The 23,527-nt window shown below is 34.8% G+C and overlaps 1 protein-coding gene and 2 non-coding genes across 3 annotated transcripts in view; 1 reads left to right on the top strand and 2 right to left on the bottom strand.

Annotated features, from left to right (window-relative positions):
* Positions 1–311: 311 nt before the first annotated feature.
* The window catches only part of LOC132706660 (uncharacterized), a 36,211-nt gene continuing 12,995 nt past the window's right edge, over positions 312–23,527 (bottom strand). Inside the window, exons 2-7 of the mRNA XM_060678127.1 lie at positions 4,644–4,766; positions 4,393–4,588; positions 2,565–2,691; positions 2,361–2,507; positions 1,852–2,099; positions 312–1,034 (exon numbers count right to left, since the gene is read on the bottom strand). Of these exons, the coding sequence (XP_060534110.1) occupies positions 565–1,034; positions 1,852–2,099; positions 2,361–2,507; positions 2,565–2,691; positions 4,393–4,588; positions 4,644–4,760 (1,305 nt within the window). The 5' untranslated portion in view covers positions 4,761–4,766 and the 3' untranslated portion in view covers positions 312–564. The remainder of the gene's footprint in view (positions 1,035–1,851; positions 2,100–2,360; positions 2,508–2,564; positions 2,692–4,392; positions 4,589–4,643; positions 4,767–23,527) is intronic.
* LOC132706881 (U6 spliceosomal RNA) lies at positions 2,811–2,917 on the bottom strand. The gene has a single exon (XR_009619660.1). It is a non-coding gene; the product is annotated as a U6 spliceosomal RNA (small nuclear RNA).
* LOC132706883 (U1 spliceosomal RNA) lies at positions 3,087–3,249 on the top strand. The gene has a single exon (XR_009619662.1). It is a non-coding gene; the product is annotated as a U1 spliceosomal RNA (small nuclear RNA).

A 23,527-nucleotide genomic window follows, 5' to 3' on the forward strand; every position in this document is an offset into this window, starting at 1 on the left:
AATAATGTGAAGTTTGTGTTTGTACTAGTGCGGGAACGAAAAATAGAATAAAACATAATTGTTTTTCGTTTTTTTTCTTTTATTGTATTTTATGATATGTCGTCGGACTGGGTTTTCGAAAGAAAACAGTGAAGTTAATTCCACTTTAATATCACAAAAATAAAGGTTCTTTATATAACCACGGTACCGCACGTGAAAACGTTATTGCCTCTTGGACACACCGGCTGAGACTGACTTTTTGGTCGGCCCGCGGTGTTGCCAAATACACCACAATAACTAACCCGAAAATTAAAACAAGTTTTTTACTGCAGTTTTTGTTTTTATTTACGAATAGGTTATAATTTACATTCTACAAACTAAAGATAAAAGCTGCAATGTACACTTATATAATAACTTACATACGTACCTTTGTACGTGACTAGTGCGAGTGCATATATTATGCATTTATATGCACGCCTTTTTGTTATTGAAAATGAAATGCTTTGGTATTACCGAAATAAGAAATGTTTTCGACTTTGTAATTTATACCAAAATTTAATGTTCTATGAAGCATTCTATGAGAAACTAACTCGCAACTGTATCGACAAGCCTACCTGCGCATAGGCAAAACGTTATAAAATACATATTGGCCATTGAAAAAATGGCCGAATTTTTCGGTTTGGTCAGACCCATTTGGTTCGGTTCGTCGACCTCATTGTTAAGCTGGAATCCCGGCAACGGATACCAAGTCTCGGCCGTAGAAGTGGGATACCAGAATGGGGTCGTAAACTTGATCGTACTGGAGCTGGGCCTTGCCGTGGTGGTCGACGGGGTAGTTCTCGAAGTCGTAGGCGGACTGGGCGTGGAACTGCGTACGTTCGATCCCAAAATTTCGACGGTACCCCACTTGTTTGTAAACGGGGTGGAGGTAGATGGTATGGCCGAAGACATGGGTACAGTGTTGACGGAAGGGGTAGGTTCGGAGGATGAGGACCAACTACTAGATCTTCCATACGATGCCGGTCTGCTTCGCGTTCCTAAACTTTGCTGGGGCACTGGAAATTCGGAAACGAACTGTCAACAACATTGAACCATAGTTTTTATTGGGAGTTGATTTTTGAAATATTAGAAATAAATATAAGCATTTAAGAACTAACTTGTGGTCTTAGGAGGCTATGATCTCCATTTTAAAAATACTTGGACAATGCAGCCTTGCCACATCTACTCGAACCAGACACCAATTTGATTAAATGTTATACCCCGTCTACTAATAATGAAATGCTGAAAATTTCTGAATGAATTGTTAGTTAATTAAACATCTTTCAGTTTGAGGAAAAAAATTGAAATTTAGGTTACAGCCTGAAAATAAGCTATTTTGAAGTGAGAAATTAAAATTATCTCATGCAGCGTGTTTAAATTCTGATCGGTGTAAAACGCAAAAAAGTAGAACAATGCAATTTCAGCAAGTATAACTATGCAATAATTTTGATGAGTTTGTCAATGTTTGTTTCTACTTACTCGTGAACGTGCTTCTTCGTGTTATCCCTGATGTTTATACTTTATACTAAGCCACTGATATATATTTTTAGTTGACTAATACTGCCATCACTCATACTTAACCATGCAGTCCTTTAATTGTATTATTTCGGTTTTTGTGTATTAAGTTCATAGCCTCTTACAGTAAATTTGATATCCCGTTACCCAAAAATATAAATAAGGAATTGTTATTTTTTAATTGTTGTCATTTTAATGTGAAATAAATTTTCTAAAAACGAAATAATAAACAGGGCATTCCATTTGTGTTTGAGGAACCCTGTATACCATTGAAATATATCCCTCTATTTGTTTTTCTCCACGTTATTGTGAACTCACCTGAAGGAAACGTATTTTCGCCGTAAGTCCTGACCGGAAAGTTAGAAGATGGCAACCACGAACTGGAGGTGGAGATTTTAGGAAGTCGGGACGATATGAAATCCCTGACGTCGTCAGCTTCCTCATGCTGTATCGTGCTCCAGGGATAGACTTCGCTGGAAACCGGATAAATGACAGATTTCGGATCGGATCTGTCCGAATAGGAAGTAACCGTGTCCCCAGGCGACACGCAATCTGCAGAATTCGAGCTGAAATTGAAGTTTATCCTGTTCAATAAATACGCTTTAGCGCAGGCGTTGTTTAATACTTTCTCGTACATTGCGAAAACAGATGCGAGTGTATCAAAAAACGCAATTTGACACCACAAGGGAACTTAAAAGAAGCCTTAAGCGGCCAAAATCAGTCTTTAAGTCAAATACCAGGACGTAACTATATATATTTTTTACTATCATTACTCTATGATTTAATTGGTTTGTTCATTGGTTACTGAGATTTCACAACAGGCTTACATAAAGTTGTAACACTGGTCTCGCAAAAACTTCAACGCCTTGTCGATAGTTTGGGTCGCGAACCTCGAAGCCGGACCATCCGGGATGCCCTGATCGCACATCCTCGTGGTTTCCCGTTGGACGCATTGCTTGAACCTGTCATAAGAGCTGAAATATTCCCATTTTTTTAAAATTCACACCGTCATGGTTGTGTACGGACCTTACCAACAGAGCGTGGACTTAGAAATTACGTCGCCCTGGTCGACTTGTTCTACCAATATGTTGTAATGCGGCCCGCAGTGAATCCTCTCCGTGACGGTACTTTTTATGCACGGCGCGTACCTCAAGTACTCTGTAAAATAAAATTTTTCGAAAATATTAAAAATGAATAAAGATTTCAGAAAAACTTCGTATAAATTAACGATCGTTTTTAATAAATGTGCACGAACACAATAGTAACTATTTTCGTAAAAAAATGTGGAACGCTTCACGATTTTGCGTGTCATCCTTGCGCAGGGGCCATGCTAATCTTCTCTGTATCGTTCCAATTTTAGTATATGTACCGCCGAAGCGAGTACGACAATGTGTTCTTATTAAACATATTTGTAGTTAACTCGAGTCGGCTCGTGACGGTGACAAGTAGACGGGGATTCGTTTTATCGCGTCCGACAGATGGCACCGGACTACGGCTCGCCGCATGGAGTCCGTTGTCGAAACTATTTAAAGTTAAGGCGGATAATTAAAATCATACTTACCTGGCGCAGAGATTACCGTGATCACAAAGGCGGTTTCTCCAGGGTGAGGCCCTCCCATTGCACTAAGGTTGGGCTGACCCCCGCGATTATCCCTAATGCGGATAACTCGGGCGCGTAATTTTTGGTAGTCGGGACTGCGTACGCGCTGTCCCGGTGATTTTTTAAATTTAAACAAAATTGTGAAATGAACTTGCTAGATAGAAGTTCCGTAAGGTTTGGAAGAATTTCGGAGATGAGTGAAATCAAGAAATTCCGTGTTAAATACATTCATATATTTATAGATGCCTGGTTTGATAGCCACGATACCGTCAAGGATGGACTGTAACAGCAGGAAATGTTCGTTGGATGTGCCAGTTTCGCGGGGCAAACGAATTATCCCGCATGGGTGCAGTTGATTGGGTAGTTAACGCAAAAGATGTCGAAGAAGAAAAGGTTGACTACCACAAAAACATGACACCAGCTCTTTGAAAAATGGTTTTCTGAAAAATTGCTTCCCAATTTTCCACCAAACAGTGTTATCGTGATGGACAACGCCAGCTGCCATTCTACAAGCGGAAAAAAAAATGAAACAAATATGGACAAGTTGACCATGGAGCGGGGATTCAAAGTTGTCTCCACCAATTTTAATCCGATAGGACGGATATGAGAACAGTTTAAACCCAGTTTAAGAAGAAACAATATCTGGCCGAAATTTAGTTCTGAAGAATTTTCATGGAATGTAAAAGAGAATAGAGAAAGCACACTGCGAACTGTGAAATACGTGGTGAAAAACACACAGAAGTGATTGCAAAGGTTGCATGTTTACAGTATTTATAATTATTATAATGTGTTTTTTAAGATTTGTTATTTATATCCTTCAAGAATTATAGGTAATACTTTACCTTTTTAGGATCTAAGGAGCAAGAAATTATCAAAATCTGAACTAACCAACGGATAATCGAAGATTCACGAAGAATTTAAATTGATCAATTGGAGGGAAAAAAACTTATAACCGGAAGATGTTGAACAGCCAATTTAAAATTGATAGCATTTGGGGAGAAGCGAGAGGTTGTAGATATGCGTGTTGTGTTATGTTGAAGAAATGAATAACTTTGCTCACAAATTTAAAACGGACACAGAACAAAGAAACACTGAAAAAAAAAGTAAAAGGTAAATTATATTATTAGTATATTTTAATATATAATATAACGTAGAACTTTTGCAGATTTTTGGGTTATATGCATCAAAACTACCTGTGCCACAGCAATCCTTTCCATTAGAATTAGATTTTTTTTTCAAAATGGGCGATTTTGACTAACCTTTTTGGTAACTGGGTTGCATGCACATCTCGTGGACACTGTCGATGGGACTTTTGACTGCTTCGTTAAACTGTGCCCTCTGTTGGGCGGTGAAGCATTCGTCCGTATAGGACCTCAGACAGTTTACAAAACGATTCCAAGTCCTGCACACGAGGTCCATGTCGTTCAGGTTGTCGGGGAACACGAGATGAGCTTCCTACACGGAAATGAGGCATTATTTATCGGACGCACGGCGAAGTTTCAGTCCTCACCTTTACCAGGGGATCCGCTATGCGCACGCATTTATCGTACTCGATTTGAGAGCACTCCGGTCGCCTCCCCGTCACGGGATACAAAAACAGCGTCGCCACGAGAATATCCCACCACATATTTCGCTGCAAAAACGGAAAAAATAATGTTGAAATAATCGATAAAGCGGTAAAAAATGTAGTCGCGTGTTTGATCCGGATTTTCTTACTGCTATGGAAACATGAAAGCAGATTGTTGTGGGATAAGAAAGGTCAATGCGAAGTGCAGACTGACCGATTTATGACGCAGTACGGGTGGCTACGGTCGTAAAACTTACAATTTTGGAGAGGGCAAGCTCAAACAGTTTCGAAGAATTGATTTAACTACTTGTGGTAGCTGGAATTGGTTCTGGTTGGCAACCAGCTGGTAATGGGAGCGACTGGCCTTAGCTGACATGTCCAGAGAAAGACATTTTCACAGTCCAATTCTTTCAATATTCTGAATACGTACATTATACTAGGGTGACCAGACATAATAATACCCGTGCTCAAGATGATGGCGACCAAGTGCATAGTAGAGGAGTTTAATGGATGAAATTTTGTGAAAATCCCCTTTGCATCGTTTGACAAAACCCAACATTTGTAGAATGACTAAACACAAGACCCATAGACAAGATGAGGTCGACCAAGTGCATTGGTCAACCAATATTTGCAAAGGTACAAGATGTTGCGGCACAGAACCGAGCCCGGGTATAAAAGTCAACTGTCACTATTGCACCGAAGCACAAAGCTGTCCATATCTGATTGTAGTTGATACACTTGTTAATATCCTTCAACATTATGCAGAACTTCAAATCAACAGCAAAGAGAAAAAGGTTACTTATATCTGAGAATGTATGGACATCGTGAAGAGAATTGGTCTAAAATGGAGCCCGCGCGGCACTCTCGAAGACATGAGGATATTCGCAATATAGTCTACAAATGATAAAACACAAAGATGAAGCTCTCAAATAATTTGGGTATAGCACTTAATATACTAACCGGTCCTGCTTTGAGGATGGGATATGTGGATAATAAGTGATTAAGAAATTCAGAATGTTTGAATATCATCTACATCTACATCTAATTTAATCTCTGGGTCCAATTAACAAATTAATATATGCTAGGTGCCGAAAAATCCTCGCAGTGATAGTGGTGTCCATTTATCAATAAATGTAATATAAAGAATAAGGTTGCTTTCGAAAAATCGTCGCTGGGCGGAGCAGCTTTTTATTAGAAAAAGAAGTCACTTGACATTTCCTTGTCCTAGAGGGACGCATTGTTTTTTATCACGCTCCTGCGGTCCACTATGGAACTTTCGCAAAATTGATGTAATTATATTGTGTACACACCCTGTATAAAGCATCTTTTACTTATCGCCGAATTTCAAACTCACGACAAACTTTGATAAATATAAAAAATTGTACAAGTAATAACGATTTCCACTTATTCCATATTCCGAAACTCTCTTGACACAATATTAGAGACTGTTTAAACCAAATTAGCCCATGTTTTATAGTTTTTCATTTACAGCGAATACTTTATTCACGAAAACGGCAATTTTGACACACCATAATTGAAAAAATTCCGCAAATTGGGGTTATAGCCCTGAATCTTCCACGTTCCCTGGTCCAAGAATTTTTCCAAAATAGTAAATACTTTTCGAGAAAGTACGTTTTTTCTGAAACCATGCAGCGCGCCGTAATAATCAATGACGTCGTTGTGTCTTGACTGAGCCCTCGAAATCGCGATTTTAAAATAGATTTTTTCATATATCCCGAGCAGCGTATGTGATGGACGAAAACCGCAAATACAAAAATTGTAGCTCTTGATGCGGCCTATGACACTGTTTGAACCGATTAGCTATATTTTTTACGATTTTTGATTTGGGGTTAATAATTTACTCTGTAAAAGAACAATTTTCTAGGTGTTTTAGATTTTTGCCTATAATTTGAAAACCCTGTATATTATCGAAAAAATGCCTGAAATGCCTGTTGTGCACTGGATCTTCCGCGTCTGTTAGCTAAAGAATTTTGCCGATCGGGTGAACGATTACGGAGGAAAAAAAATTTTTCTGGAAGCCAAAATTACCAAAAAAATAATTCAAAATTTTTAAAAAAATACTTGGTAAAGTTTGATTGCACCCAATTTCTACTGTTTAAATGAGGACACAGATTTTTACGTGTCTGCTAAATTTGAAGTTGATATGTGGAAATTTGGGACAATTAACATATTTTTAGAATATCGGGAACACCCTGTGACATAGAGAGTCATAAGAATCATAGTCCTTCAGTTATAACCAATTTTCAATATAAGGGGGACCCATTTTTCAGTTTTTTTACCCACAAAAACGGAAATTTTTAGGATCTTTTAGATTTTTTACACATAAACGACACACCCTGTATATAATTCAAACAATGTTCGAAACAGATGTTATAGCCCTGGATCTCCCACGTTTCTTGGTATATGAATTTTTCCAAGTCAATAGTTTTCGGGAAACAGACTTGTTTTCGTGTAATAATAAATGACGTCATCGCGTCTAGATTAACGGGCGAGAATTTGTGATTTTCATTTGGATTTTTTTAAATATCTCGAACAGCGTATGTGATAAACGAAAATTATAAATACAAAAATTGCAGCTCTCGATGTGGCCTATGACACTGTTTAAACCAATTAGCCATATATTTTACGAATTTTGATTTACAGCTAATAATTTACTCTGGAGAAGGACAATTTTCATGGTCTTTTAGATTTTTGTCTGTAATTAAAAACGGCTGTATGTAATCGAAAAAATGCTTGCAATAAAAGTCTGGATCTTCGGACGTCTGCTGGTTTATGAATTTTGTCGATCGGGTGAACGGTTATAAATAACCAAAAAAAAATTCAATTTTTTTTTAAAAAATCCTTTGGGAGATTTAAGTAAGTCCTTCTTCAACAGATGAAATACGAGTGTGGACTTCTACCCTTCCGAGAAATCTGAAGTCGATAGTTGCAAATTTGAGACAGCTGTTAATTTTTGAACATAGCACATAATATCTTGAACACCCTGTGCAACAGGTGAAAACCTTAAATAGAAAAGGTTTAGCTATTTATGCGGGCTATATCGCCATGTAAAACGAACTGACATCCGAAGCACAGTCTTTCAATTGTAGGGGGACCCATTTTCAGTATTTTTTTTAATTTGTGGCGCACCCTGTACATTTTTGAAAAATTTTATTTTATTTTGCGTCTTCCCGTTTAAGAATTTTTTGGTCGAGAAATGATTTTTTTCATAGACCTTTGCAAACGCGATTATTAATTGTTTTAAAATACTTCCCGACCCCCCAGCCCCCCGAATTGCAATAGATTCCGTCAGGAAACCAAGCAAACCATATGTGTGAAAAAAATGAAGTCGATAGCTTCAACTTTCGAACACTTATCGTGTTTCATAGCAATGTCCAAAAAACAGTCGAAAAACGAAAAAAAAACAGGTGGCCGCCGAGGTTTGGTAGCGGCCATTTTTTGATATCTTGTGTATCTGGTAGACTGTTAAAAAGGAGCAAAATTTAAACCATCAAGTTCAAACCGTTCGGAAGTTATTGTGGAAAAATTCCAGGAACAGAGAACCTAAAACGAAGAACGGACAGACAATAAAAAAAATTTTTTTAGAAGCTGTTTCGTTCTGCACCAATGGGGGTCCACGTATACTTTCGAAAAGAATCGATTTTATCGATTTTTCGAAAGGAACAAGCAAGTTGGGAAAAAAACGTAAGTTCAAATTTTATCAGTTATTGGGCATCCGTGAAAAGGCCAATGTCAGGCAACGGTAACAATACATACGCCAGCGTCAGGACTGGATTTTAAATCTATTGTAAAAAATTACTCAGTGTGACGTCCATCTATATATTATATTAACATCCACCGAGAATTTTAATTGGTCGACAATATCATTAGCGTGCTTTGACACTTAAAATACCTCCAGATTCCAGACCCATATTTGCATCAAATAACCATCCATTTTATCTTCGGGAAAAATACAGCGAGCATCCATAAGAGATTCACGAATATTTAGAATATACTTCTGTCATACGTGGAGGATATATACGTTAATATTCGTATAGGTCGAAGATCCATATTTAGCAATTAATATTCTAGGTATGTGGTTTCGATGTTTATTCATCGTAGAATATGTTAGGCCTATGCTCAAAATATTCCGTATTTTTCAATATAAATTTGCTGCGCCTGGTATATATACAACACAATTTTGTTTTCATTTTTAGGAATTCGTATATGTACCTATAAAACATTCTTATATTTCTGACATCATAACCGCCATTTTATTCCGATTCCAGATTATTATTTGAGCGTTTAAACTATTTTATAAGTGTAACATTTGATATAACCAAATTAAAAAAGTTTTTATCCACAGACACTCTATGTGCAATGTCTATAATTTTTGAGTTTGCTTTTGATGCTTTCTTAACTGTAAAAGTAAATTGGCTTGCAGTTTTTTTTTCGTATTGCAGTTAAGGTAGGTAACATTCTTTTTATTTTTTTTTTTGCTGTTATAACCTAAATGTCCAGTTCTGAAATAACAAAATATCAAGGGGGCAGGCATTGACTGGTTTCTAAGATTTGTCCACATAAACACACCTTAAATATCAACTTGTTACCGTCAGTAAATATAAATCTAGCCAGAGTAATATTATTGGTAATGGGCCCCCTAATGAGTTTGAGTTTGAGTATCACAGCTGATTTCAGAGTTTGGCAATCGCAATCACAAGTTTCTGTAATAATGGAATACTATATAGCAAAGTAAATGATGTCTATCTGAAGGGCGAGTTAGATATTGTAGAATCTATTATTACTCTGTAGTTTCTCCTGTTTACTGTTATTAGAAAATATCAATTCTCATCATTCAAATTGTTAAACTGATGATTCTCCACGTAGTTTTTTTGATTAATGAGCTTACAAACCATTGAGACTGTCATTTTGTTTCAAAATACTCCTCAAACTGAGGAATATTGAAAAAAATATATATGTTATTAAATACCTACTCAGAAAAATTTGGCAATTATTATTTTAACTTTTCTAATACTTCTTTAACCATAAGATAAGTAACTTGTCATTTCACTTTCTTATATTGTATATTGTATATTTCTATATTGTATATATTTGGGCTAGGGCCATGTTGCATCCATGTAATATGCTAGTGGATGTTCTTTGGTACAGACATATGAATAGTGAATCTAGGAACATTTCAGGAATATTTATAATGTTCACATGTATATTTGTACTATTTACAAAACTTATATAGTTATTGAGTCGAACTTGCTAATGTTTCGCCAATCATCTTGATGGCTTCTTCAGAGCTTAACTGAAACTGACTCGCATTTTACTCTGTACCTGCTTATATGTTGTTTGAGGGGGGCGGAGCTAAATGAGGGGCATAACTTTGTCTCGGATGACTAATTCCTATATTGGTGATAGGTAAAAACCTGAGTTGCGGTTAAGATTATTAGGTTTCTTATAGATTTCTATAGACTTTCGGATTTTTCGTTGGTAGAAGAATTAATTACATGCAAGAATTTTATAAAATAAATAAATAAATAAATAAAATTTTATGTTCGGTTTCGTGATTGTGTTCGGCAATTGCTGATCAGTTTATTTGTCAGTTGTCAGTTTGTCTTAAGGCTCTTTTATGTTCTTTGAGCCTAGTCGATATTTTTCGTCCGGTCTCTCCAATGTATTCTTTGCCGCATATGCATGAAATGCTGTAAACTCAAATGGAATTTTGTCTTTGACTGATCGAAGATGGCCAGTGATGTTTTCAATGTAAGGAAGGACAACAGTGCCAAGTGTGGGATTGCTTTCAGGCTCATTGCTATTGGAAGGTTGTTGTGAAGTGTATTATGTGATGGAACGCTTAATACATTTGATGTGGAAATTGCTAGAGAGAAGAGCAGAGGTTAGTTTTAGTTGTGGGTTCGGTGACTCGACCTGATATACTTTTACGACTCTGTAAACAAGAGAGGATGGTGATATGGCAATGCTTTAAGGTAATGGTCTGTGTGCGTAGTTTTTCTGGAAACACAATGTTAGGTCAGATTTCCTATTGATAATGATGTATATTTAAAATTTCTTATGTAATTACTAAGAACGTTACGGCAATATTATTTAGCTATCTGAGCAGTATGTCAAAATTTTATTTGACAGGTATTATCTTCTTTCCATTTTGGCTTTTGGGGGCAGGTCATTCGTTTCAACTGGCCCGTCCGATGCAACGACACTTTAAATCCCATCACCAACCCAGTTCTTTCAACGGTGACAATTTATTGCGCTCTAAAGTTAGGCATATAATACGCCACGCTTGGCTATACTGTAGCTGCGCGTGATTTCCATCTATCAGTCATTTTCAAACCGCGATCGCTATCAAACGTAGGAATCTCAGACCTCAATTCGAAACCTTCCGAACCGTACCGGTTAAAAATCTGACCCAGTTCTTGGGCGTGATTCACTTGTCCCCCGAACACGATGGGCTTCCGAGAAAAGCAAAAAAAAAAATTGCCGCGCCGAGCTGGATCGTAGGGTCATTTCCGTTTCGTTTAAAACCGCCAACACGCAAATCTTAAGGCCGAGCCATAAATACACAATCGCGGGGGTTGATATCGGCCGTCGTACTGGCCCCAATTACACCGTGGCCGATCAATCCAGACTGGTGACTCAAATCCGAAATTAGCGATTTTTCGATAATACCCCGTATTTATTCTTTTTTACCCTTTTTAGAACGGCCGGATATACGGTAACGTTCTACCTATTATTATCTGTGCTTTGGGCAACACGTAAACGTAGACGCTATCGTTAAAGACGCTCTGATCGTGCGGAATTGATACCAACGATTCATTTCGTATGCTAATCTTGTTCTGAAATACGCTAGAGTCCAAGCTTGACCTCTTTTCACCTCCTACTCAGCGAGAAAAGTATCGACCCGTGGCCGCGCGGGAGCGAGGGGCTTTCACTGAAAAGTAATCCCCCATATACGTACAAGAAAATCAATTTAAGAGCTAATTAAAAATAAGTAAGTGTGCGAATCAATTATTCATAATATCGCTGTCGATCGGTTACGTCGTTTCGCGACAATTTAAAAATCGAGTAAATTACACCCTACGTTGTCGTCCTCTGACGTCAAATGACATTTTCATTCCATTGATAAAACAGGTTAATAACGGAGTAAACCGTTCGGACACGCGTTCCCTTCTATTCCTGCATCCTACACGATGCTTGTTTTGGGTCGAGAATGTCACAAATTTTGTCAAATTTTGACAGGTCGGTGTGACAATATGCCGGAGAAACGAAAAAACTGTGACAGGCAGTCGGCGAGTTACCACGAAAAGGGAGGATAAATAGAAAAGAATACATAAATAAATAGAATAAATTTACTGTACTGAAAAAATGACAAATTAATCAAAACCGTATTCACGAAAACGTGTGAATAGTTTAACAGTTATAACAGGTGTGCGTGTGTGTTTGTTTATTGGATGATATTTACTTAATCGTTTATGTGTACCTGATAATACCTAAATATTTAACCTAGAGACTGTGTATTTAATAATGATAAAACCTTGTGTTTCGTGTATTACAATCTGTAACACACAACTGTAAGAGGGATGATAAGAATGGACCGAAATTAAAAAGAGAAGATTATTGAAGGTGTTGTCTGTGTAGACCTCCAAAACGATTATGACACAGTTCCACAAAACAAGTTGTGGATAGGTATGACGAACAACGGCGTGTCACCAAGCTAAGTACAAATACTGTACGTGAATGATCAAAGTAAGAAATGAATTATCTCAATGTCATAAGTCAATAAACATAATTCTCCATCTTTCAGTATAATGACACGCAAAAGGATAGTTAAGAACTTAATCTGTAACAATGTTTTGTTCTGTTTTTTATGACATAAGTTAGAAGACGATTTATGCAAGATTTCGCAAATTATTAAACGCGTCTACGCGAGAGATAATCTACTTTACTTCAAAAACTAGTTTATCACTTACCAACTTATACACTGACGTTAGCACTCAACTTATGTAAAAGAAACCCAAATAACACCGACATACGATGTCGGGATAGACGTCCATCGTTGAGAGTACTACTACGAATAGCGCTGAATTATGACCCAAAGGCAAAAGGGCCGCCCGGTAGCTGCAAAATTGCGAAGTTGCGGCATTTCTAGGTTTGAACATGTTGGAAATATCATAATCAGACAGAACATAGAGGTTGAGTGAACATAGATCATAGATTGAATAGAAAGAAAATGTCTAATTTGGTTTGGTCACTGACAACGGATGAAAGACATAAGTGACAGTGGATTCTACGCCAAAGAAGAAAACATGACAATGTTTCAAAATGCTGGAAGGATGACGTTTTAGATGCAATAGCAAAGAAGGAAACGGGAACGACCGCCAACAATGGAAATTGCTGAGGTAGAGTGAGAGTGAGCCTCACTGAAATAGAAATGTTTTCTAATTTCTAATTTCTAATTTTATTCATTTAAAGGAATGCGAAGCTTCATTTTCAACCCTATGAAATTGAAAGAGTACCGTTTAATCTACAGGAAAAGTCCTTCAGTGAAAAGGTAAAAATTAGAACTCAAAGAGGCATCAAACAAGCAATATCCGAAGAAAGTCTTCCAACTCTTACCCATCACATATCTTTTACTTATTTGGAAAAGATACAAGGTCCCAGGAGGATCCGAATTATAACGGATAAACTTAAAAAGCGCATTTAGCTGATAAAATTAAGTAAAAAATTTATATAAATTTATTTCCTAAAATGCATTTTTTGGTAGGTATTATTGCCACTTAACAATAAGTTTATTGCATAGATAAACTTGTTTTTGTTTAATCAGTGACGTTCGTGGTACCGTTTTAATTAATTTAAATAATAAAAAAAAGTGAAACGCCAATGGTGTACCGATTTTGCTAATAAATTTAGATACCCTAATGGTTTCCAAACAAAAATGGTCTGTTCAGTTTTTTCGCTAAAACGAACCGCTTTCGAGAAGAAAAAAAGAAACTTTTGAAAACCACTTTTTTTCTTGTGAAAACTGTGTCCCAATCTGTGGGACACCTTGTAAACCAGGAACCGTGCGATTACGAAGGTAGTGACTGCTAAATATGTAGCGATTTTAATAGATCCGTCTAAATAATGGCGATTGGAAGCCGGAAATTGGCACCTGAATCACCGTACACGCTAATGACGACCCCACTTCCGCTAGATCACTGGACCGGTGCCACAAAGAGAACTGATGCACGTTAACCGCAACCGACTCTAAAAACTTATTTTTTTCTACTGTAACAGTTAAAAATGCAAAGTGCTGTATTTAACAATCTATATTATATTTATTATTTATAATTAATTCAATTTACATGTCCAAGACACAGTAACAAGTTGTAATTGCCTTAAAATTAACTCAAAATCTAACTACTATTACTTAGCGGAAAAAGTTAGTCCATCAGAATTTAGAATTTAGAAATAAATTCTCTAATAATTTTGCAAGCAAACCTTTTGTTTTGTTAAATATATCTATATTACTTTGATATTGATTATAAGCTGTAACAATTGTCGTGACTGGGGATGTCAACTGGTAATTTCATCTAGGTGTGCTTTTCACGGGAAAAGTCCTGTAACCTTTAAAACGTTTTTTATTTGGGACACTTACGTATAGCGAACTCAATGCTGCATTGTAGGTGGTTAATGATTACATTAACTGAGTCATGATTCTTCTGTTGTGCAGTGTTAACATTTTCTAACGTTCTATGTTGTTGACTTAACTATCAGGTCCTCTTTTTAGAATAATAAAGAATAAATTTAAGGAATTTATTTTGATTTTTTTCATCCTTATATATTTAGTATAAAAAGGCGACCAAATTATGCTACCCTAATCAAGTTTCGACTTCAGTAGACTATAATAAAGAATTTTCAGAGTTCTTTCCATTTTTTTTGCATTCCTAATTAAGAATCCGAGATTTCTATAAGTCTGTCCTACTATTTTCACAATATGTTCATTGAACGCCAATTTTGTATCAAATGTAACGCGAAGTTCGTCTTTTAACTGATTTGGTAGTAACTTAATCGAATTTTTATTGTTTAAAAATGGTCTTTTTACATAAATAATGACATAGACTTACACTTTTTGACATTAAAATCTAACAAATTATGTTTTGAGCACTTCAATAAGTGATACTGATATATTATGTGAATAATTTTAAGTAATTTAAGTAGGTAATAAAAATAAATTGTAATTTTATTTTAGATTTAAACATAAATACATACATAAATAAATAAATATTGTTTAGTATCTTTCCTAACAAAACCCCATATAATTAAATTCTAAGCAAAGTACGGACCTGTTCGGCCATATTTCATTCTTACAGTTTGAACAGGTCTTTCCTTAATTCGTATGAATTAGTCGCGTCTATGAACAGACTCTACCAGTTCTTAGATAAAAAAATTGACTTAGTTTTGATTTTGTAGTCTTATGATGAACCCGATCAAAAGATTTGTCCAAGTTTGTGAATGTAGTATTATATATAAATATAAAATTCTCCACTACCGGTGAATGAAAAATTTATTATTTTAAGTGAACATGATTTCACAAAACACGATTACTCGAATTTTACTGTGGTTTGCCGATGTTCCCGCAGTTATAATATCCACCGTTTTTAAATTATTGAGGAGAGTAAACACAGCAGGTGAAGTGGAACCTTCCAAGGTCCGTAAATGTCCTGTCCTTGATGAACCCTAGGGTAGTTAAAAAATGATTTTTTATGAGCATTATGAGCATTTTCGATTTAGTCTTATGTATAAATAAATAATCATGTCTTATCACCAATCCATGAAGCCAAATAATTTTTATAGGATATTGAATGAATTGAAAAAAGAGTTTTTAATAAATATTTTCGATTTATTCATTGAATTAGTAAATTTTGAGATTATTTATTATCTATTTAAATTAATATAATATAATAATACTTAATAATTAATATAATATAATATTAATATAAAATATCCATATTAAATCTTATACCTTATCACAGTATTAATAGAAAAATATATATATATATATATATATATATATATATATATATATATATATATATATATATATATATATATATATATATATATATATATATATATATATATATATATATATATATATATATATATATATTTTGGTTTAGTTATACAAATCTACTTTTATTACAATCAGGAAATAGTCCTCGATGTTTTTTGACAACTTGCAGCAAGTATCGAAAGTGTTCTTCGTTTTTCGTCAAACACTGATTTTATTCAGAGACCAACGCTACTCCACGCTCCGCTGCGTCATTTACTACTTTCATTTGTTTGAAATACTCTTAAATTTCTTTATAATTCTCATCACAAGCCCACAATGCAATGTCAACGTCAAGGAAATCATATGGTAGGTCAAAGAATTTGAACAAATTCAATGATTTTTGAGAAATCAAATCCTTTTGAATAATCGAATTGATGTTCATTTGATCGATCTCAAATATTCCAAGCATAGAATTTATACCATCTTGCGTTTTTACAGCTTCGACTACCTTCTTTTTTATATCGAGTGGAACAGTATCATCAAGCAGTGATAAATAATTTTTTACTCTCCCTAATGAACACAAAGGCAAAACATAACATTGCCCATAACCTCAACTTCTCAAAGATCACAACTCTAGGGCTTCTAGATTTCTCAAAGGATTTAAGATTATGTCTCAAGGACTTATGTGTGTTATGTTTGACTTCTAGAAGTTTAGAATTGACACTCTCATTTTGGCGAAATCATAGTTCAGCAGACCATTGCAAAAAGTTAGGTTTAATAACTTATGGAATGACTCGGAAAGAAGAAATGACAGTTTCTCAGATGACAAAGATATATATATTTTTTTAAATTTTGAACATAATGTCTAATTTTCATTTTGTTAAAATAAAATGCTTGGTCCTTTTTACGAGTATCCTAGCGACACGCCATTTTTAAGGTGGGTAAATGGATATTTTTGCAATGAAATCATTGCTAAATAATGAAAGTGACTTAAGTATTCGCTGGATCACTTTGTCACTTTGTCCCTTTGCGTACCTAATGAGGTTTTATTGATCTTTGTGAAATAGACTATAACATTCACTATACATGTCGGCGCCTTAACTTTAAGTGTTCTATACTCTTCCATATTTCGTTTTAGCCGTTCTCGGAAAGTTTATTTTTTAAACTCATTTTATTTAATAATCTAATCTAAACAGTTTTAATTCTGACGTTCTTAATATTTAATAACAATTTATTTCAGACCTCTAAACAGTTAACAATAAACTGGCCCCGAGGCCTTACAACAACAGTTACAGAAAAAAAAATTCTTATAAGGTGTTTAAAGTTATGACACATTTTCATGATACTGCCCTTTAATAGAGTTTGTGGTATTTCATTAAACATTTGAATGCTTCTGTATATTTGCGAGTCTTGTTTCTTTTTGGTCCTTGCGTATACATTTCTTAACTTATCAATGCTTCTTGTGATGTGACTGTAACACTGTCCATTTCCAGTCAGTTCACATTCGTTTTATTCAGTTTGTTTTGAATTAAGTAAATTAATTTTGTTTGTTATAGTATCTTAAGTTCACATATTTTTAAATAAGGTACGTTTGTGTAAATTTCTTCACTAGACGTATTAAATTTTACTCCAAATATTATTTTAAGTGCTTTATTTTGTTGCCTTTGTAATTTATTTAGCTGTGCTATGCTGGTGTTTCCCCAGCATGTTAACAAATATCTCAGGTGTCGCTCTACGAAGCTCTACGAAAGCAGCTGTCTTGTTTTTTTGGTTGAGTTGATGCGAACATCTTTTTAGTGCACCTAGCATTGGTACAGTTTTGTCAATTACAGTCTCAATATGTTTATCCCAAGTTAGAGCTAGTTAGCACTAAATATTTATATCCACACACTCTTTTGAGTGCCGCTTCATTTATTTTTGTTTTTAGGTTGCAAGGTGCTCTTCCTGTCTGTTTAAATATCATATAAACTGTTTTTTGGGAGTTTAAGGAAAGTCTGTTATAGCACAGCCACTCAAAATACTGCTGTAATTCTGCTGTAAATCTTTATTAACAAGTTCTTCAAGCTGTTCCGCACTATAACCCGAGTAAACTAATGCAGTATCATCGGCAAATTTGAAGTACCTTGCTTTTAAGTTTGCATATTTTGGGCTTTGTACATACAACAAATACATTAGTTTCCCTAATACCGATCCCTGGACAATGCCGACGTTGGAAATAAGTCGTTCATAATTTCACAATTTATTGTTGTACAGCGCTCTCTGGCTGTAGAATAACATTTAATCAAGTGGTAGCACACCCCACGAAGTCTCATTTTATTTAATTTATTCATCATTAGCTCTATATTGACAGTATCGAACGCTTTTTGATGATCGAAAAACACTGTTAATGCATATTTGTTCTTATCCAATTCATTGGTCATAAATTCCAGCCTCAATAATTTTTTCCAGTAGCTTGGACAAAGTGCTGAGTAGGGAGATATGGGGATGATTTTAGCCACTTTCAGTTCTTCAGGGTAGTTACCAGTTTGCAGGACATTATTAGTAAGTTCTAGCATTTTTTGTCCAATGATATTGACTAGTGCCTGCAGATTTTTTTTGTCACACCATCGATGCCTGGGGCACAAATTGGTATTGGAATGTTGCTTTATTTTGTTGGCTAAAGTTTCTCTAATTTTTGAAAAGTGTATATCAAATTCTTTAACTATTTCTTTATCGTCTTTAGTCGGTTGTGCAGTTGCATTAATTATTTGATGTATTTTTTTGGTTTTGTTTTCCTTGGTGTTCGTTATTTCGTTTAAAATTGTCCATATCTTCTTAAAGTTCTTTTTTGCTTCATTAAACTTCTTTTCAGTGTATTGTTTCTGGGGCGTTGTTCTATTTTTTGCGTTTTTATATTCGTTTTTACAGTATTCGTTGTTAATTTTTCCCATCTAACGTATAGCTTCTCTTTTTCCTTATGTTTGGTTAGGTATTTTATAGTTAACCAGTAATTATTTTGTTTTATTTTCACTGTGCATATTTTTGTACAAGTTTTCTTGGTGGTCGTTATTATTTCAGCTAGTTGTTGAAACGTTTTTGGTTCATTTTGCTGCAATTTTTTCTTGTACACTCTTAAGCCACTTATCTTCATTTAGGTAACTTCTTTCTAATTTTGCCTTCTTCTTTATAATTATCGCTTTCTTCAATTCTACGTACATTACTTTGTGATCCGATATGTCGCTGGCCTCCAGTTTGATTGTGCATGTGACATCTTCATTTGTTATTATTTGATCTAGGATAGATGTTTTAGTGTTAGTTTGTCTAGTTGTATTTTTATATATTCAACTACAAAGGTAAATTTGAAACTTAACTCAATATACGAAACGAAATGCTAAGATTTTATTAAACATTACCCCTAAAATGATAAATAGTTATTTTTTTTAACCATAGGGATATGGTTTGAAAGAAATGCTTTTTTGTCTTATTTTGTTTTGGGAGAAAGTGACTTTTTGAAAGTGTCAAGGTGTTTTTCAATGTTTCTGTTACAAAGACCGATAGAAAAAATGCCGGTAATACTATAATTTGTGGGTAAACAAATCGAAGATCTGTTTATATTTGTGCTTAGTGTTATCTACTTATTAATAAATATATATTTGTTTAATTTAACTATTTATAATGTAGGTATGAAATTTTTAATACCTTGCGTGGTTATCATAGCAACCAATATTATTTAGGCAACCCTCTTCACCCCACCCGTACCGTATCTAAACACCTAAATCTCTGAACTTATCCGCGGGTGCTTTTATGTTATTGCAACATCCTTGCATAAAAGCTTGCTTAGCGCTTTTTAAATTTTTATCCTGCCATGTTTTACCAACGGTATTTCAATCATTCAATTACCCAAGTCTCCTTCACCTGTTTTCCCACAGAAACTGCTCTTAAATATCGTCGTCACCAGCAGAAAATTTGGCTTTCTCTATTAAAAGATATTCAATCTTGAGTTTTTCCCTCACAGTTTGGCCCATGGGTGGACTGAAATAATCCTTTTTCATTTATTTTGTCGATGATCTTTTTCTTCCCAAGTACCATGTCCTTTCGGAATGCTGGTAATCATCATGGCCAATCGTAACTCTTGCCACATCCTAGTCTAAATAGTGAACCGGAATTGATGCTATACCAGCCTAGGAGATTTTTGACCCAGGATGTCGTTCTTCGACCTGCAAGTCGCCCACCTTCTATAATATTTTGTAGTTAACGGTATTTTGTACCTCTCGTCATATTTCTTTTCTCAATTTTGGAACCATGGAACCTTTAATATGCGCCTGTAGCTTCAAAAGCGTCAATGAGTTCGATATATTTTTTATTAAGGTTACAGGCCTTCACGCCGTATAAGAAAGTAGGGAACACATACATCTCAGAAGACGAGGTCTCAGCTGTCTCAACAGCATAGGACTTTACTCAACTTTCTAAGAGCTGCGCGAGATTGTTTAATCCTCGATCTTATTTTAGAATAGCCGTGTTTCTTACTGTGAACTTAGTAATGATATTAGTTTGTTTACTGATCACAAATACTTTGGTCTTTTGTAGCTATTTCTTTTTGTAATTAAAACAAGTATATTATTCTTCTGGCAATATTCTTTTCATCCTCATTTATTGGAGTTTTCCTTCTTTTACTTCTCTTTCATGATCTGATGGGGTAGCACGGTTGTTGTCTATCCAACTCCAGTAAAAATTGGTGCACAGTATCTTTGTAACTCCAAATGTTGAGTTTTGGTGGCGAAAAGCCATGAACACATTGACAATAATAATATTTTTATTTTTAGAAAGAGCAGTTTTACTTATCCATTTCTGACCAACAAATTCGGAAACACTAGCCATTTTTGAGAACGAACTTTGCCATTTTCTCCACATTTAATGATTCACTGTTAGCAATATCCTCTATCAACACTGCCACCGATATCAACCGATACGTGGTCTACATCTAGCTGAATAGCCCCTATCTTGTCCTTTACCTACCCAGTATAGTCCAGAACATGATAAATGGTCATGACTTGCCTGAAATCCCTTTATCCTCAATAAAACAAGGTATATAAACCAATAAAAAGCAGATTCACCACCTTTTAAAATGTTAAAATCATTTGCGCTATGCTATTGTGGTATTACAGTCATTATGTGTTAGATAGATAGATAGATAAGTTATTCACAAAGCAAAGGAGAGTGAATGTTTCGTCCGAAAAGAATCACATAACAATTAAAGTATAAGAGTATTACTGGCACATGTATCAAACGTATAACTACCGCCAACAACGCATAAAAATCAACCACAGTTATTTTGAAAAAAGAAACAGATCATTTGAATAATTATAAAAAAACTTGGGTCAGTGTAAAATTATTATTTATTTATATCCTCGAATGATAGTAATAACGCCGATGCAAACTATTCTGACAACTAGTTTTATTTAATATGTATTTATAATTTAAATAATTACAATTATGTATATTATGTTTCGATTTCCTTAGTACTATTTTGGAACGATTTGATCTATAGGCCCAAAAATGTCTACGAGCAGATAAAAAAAAATAATAGGCCAGCAATTTAAAAGCTTTTGAAGGTGGATTTCGATATGACATTTGATTCTACATGATTTAGGACTCCTAAATTTAAATCTAATCTAAACATTACAAAGTCTAAAACAATAGTTTCCCTCCTGGGCGACAAACTTCGTCTAGTGGATTTTCTTACATAACCCATTGCCGGATTATTCCATTTTAATTATAAGCAGTAAGCATCATTGCCACGTTTCATCGATTTTGATATCTGCGTTCCATTTCTTTTATATTTTGGTAGAACGTCTCACCTTACTCCTCACTCACGGCGCCAAGCTTTTCGGGAAAGTAGTCCAGATGTGAGTGTAAAAAGTGTAGTTTTCTACTCACATTGCATCCCATTTAACTAAATTTGTCTAATGTCTTCCGCAATGTCTTTGTAATTTAAATATTTGTTGTTGCATAGGAAACCTTTTGTTACATCAGTAAGTGCAATCTTTTCAGATTCGATTATGGCATTCACAAAGTCTTGATCTTCCATTAATCGGCTTATTTGAGGACCTACAAAAATTAGGTATGTAAAATATGATTCATCTTTCTTTAAAGCTATAAAGTACTGATTCATCAGTCCTAATTTAATATGAAATGGTGGTGAAAGAATTTTTCTTTTTCACCCAATGTTGCTGACTGCTTTTACTATCCCATTCACACAAAAACAGGAGTACTTCATATATTCTGACTCCTTACTTAGTAGAAGTCCCATAATTTTTAAATAATAATAATAATAATAATAATGAATAGCCTTTATTAAATTAGAACAAAAAGAATATACTACAATAGAGTTGAACAGGTGGCGAGGTCTAGCAGCGTTACTCCACCTAACCACCTTTACAATGTAGTAATATATTGAGAATTAACAAGAAAAAAAAACTAACAAATATAAATGGGTCCCTTAAGTCCACCCAAGATTCACAATTTCACAATTTTAAACAAATTAAAGGGGGATAAAAAAAGAAAAAACAATAGACACTGGAAAAAAGCAAGTGCAACATTCAAAAACGACTAAAAGAAAAACAATAAGCAAAAAAAAACAAATATAAAAAATAAGCGCTTCAGCCTCTCCTTAATCTCATCAGCTCTTTTAATTTCTTTTTAAATGTAGAAATGGATGATCAAGTAATAATATCCAGTGGAAGTGAATTGTAAGTTTTAATAGCGTTATATGTGAAAGTGCTCTGAAACGCAGCCGTACTATGCTTGGGAACATAGAACAGGTTACGCTGACGAGTCGCCCTGTTATGTATATTACTACCCCTAACCAGGCTTTTCGTACCTAGTAATTTTATAGACAGATGCACAAAATACCTTTCAGACAGATTTAACTACTGAGAATCCTTGAGTGCCGACGTTATATGATCAAATTTACGCAAACCATAGCTGTATCTCAAGCAGGCATTTTGCAATTTTTTTAAGCTCTATTGGTCTTTCCGTATACAACGTCCGCATATCCCAATAGAGAGAGTAAAAGTTCTCTAATCTTAGTACATAAGTAGTCTTTAAATATAATAAGTATAGTCTGTCTCAATCTTCATCATATTGGCTTTTGACGAGCTCTCCCCAATAAAACCTTAACGATGTAATTACCTATTCTTATCGGGTAAACATATTGACAAAACATTTATTCTTTCTTGAATGGCAAGGCAGGGGTGGGCCAGGTATGGACTGTTCATAGATATAAGAAAGTGGCTTTTGAACGGATTATCCAAGGGTGGTCATTAAGATACAATGCAACAAGATTATTATTATTATTAATTTGTAATTAATAAGAAATAATTAATTAATTAATAATTACCACAATTTAAGTCTAATCTCAGTAGATAAGTAGTCTTTATACATGTAAAGTAGTTTCAGTTTTCCGTAGGACTTCTGCAGTAGATAAGATAAGTGTGAATCAAAAAGCAGCTTACTATCAAAAAACACTCCAAAGTTATTACATTTGTCGACAAATTCAAGCGTAGTACCATTCAAAGAAAGTTTCAGATCTTTATACTGGATAATTTCCTCTTTTTTATTACCAAAAAGAACAACCTGGGTCTTGGAATCATTTAATTTCAGACCATGGGCTTTGTAAATTCTAGAAATCACTTCAAGATCCTCATTTATGCCACTGTATGACAAAGCTACATCTTTGACGGAGAATAGCATTTATTTAAATGCTTAGCGAAGTCAGAGGTGTCAAATG

This window comes from Cylas formicarius, unplaced genomic scaffold (genome assembly GCF_029955315.1).
Source record: "Cylas formicarius isolate icCylForm1 unplaced genomic scaffold, icCylForm1.1 PGA_scaffold_8__14_contigs__length_24414737, whole genome shotgun sequence".
Lineage (NCBI taxonomy): Eukaryota > Metazoa > Arthropoda > Insecta > Coleoptera > Brentidae > Cylas > Cylas formicarius.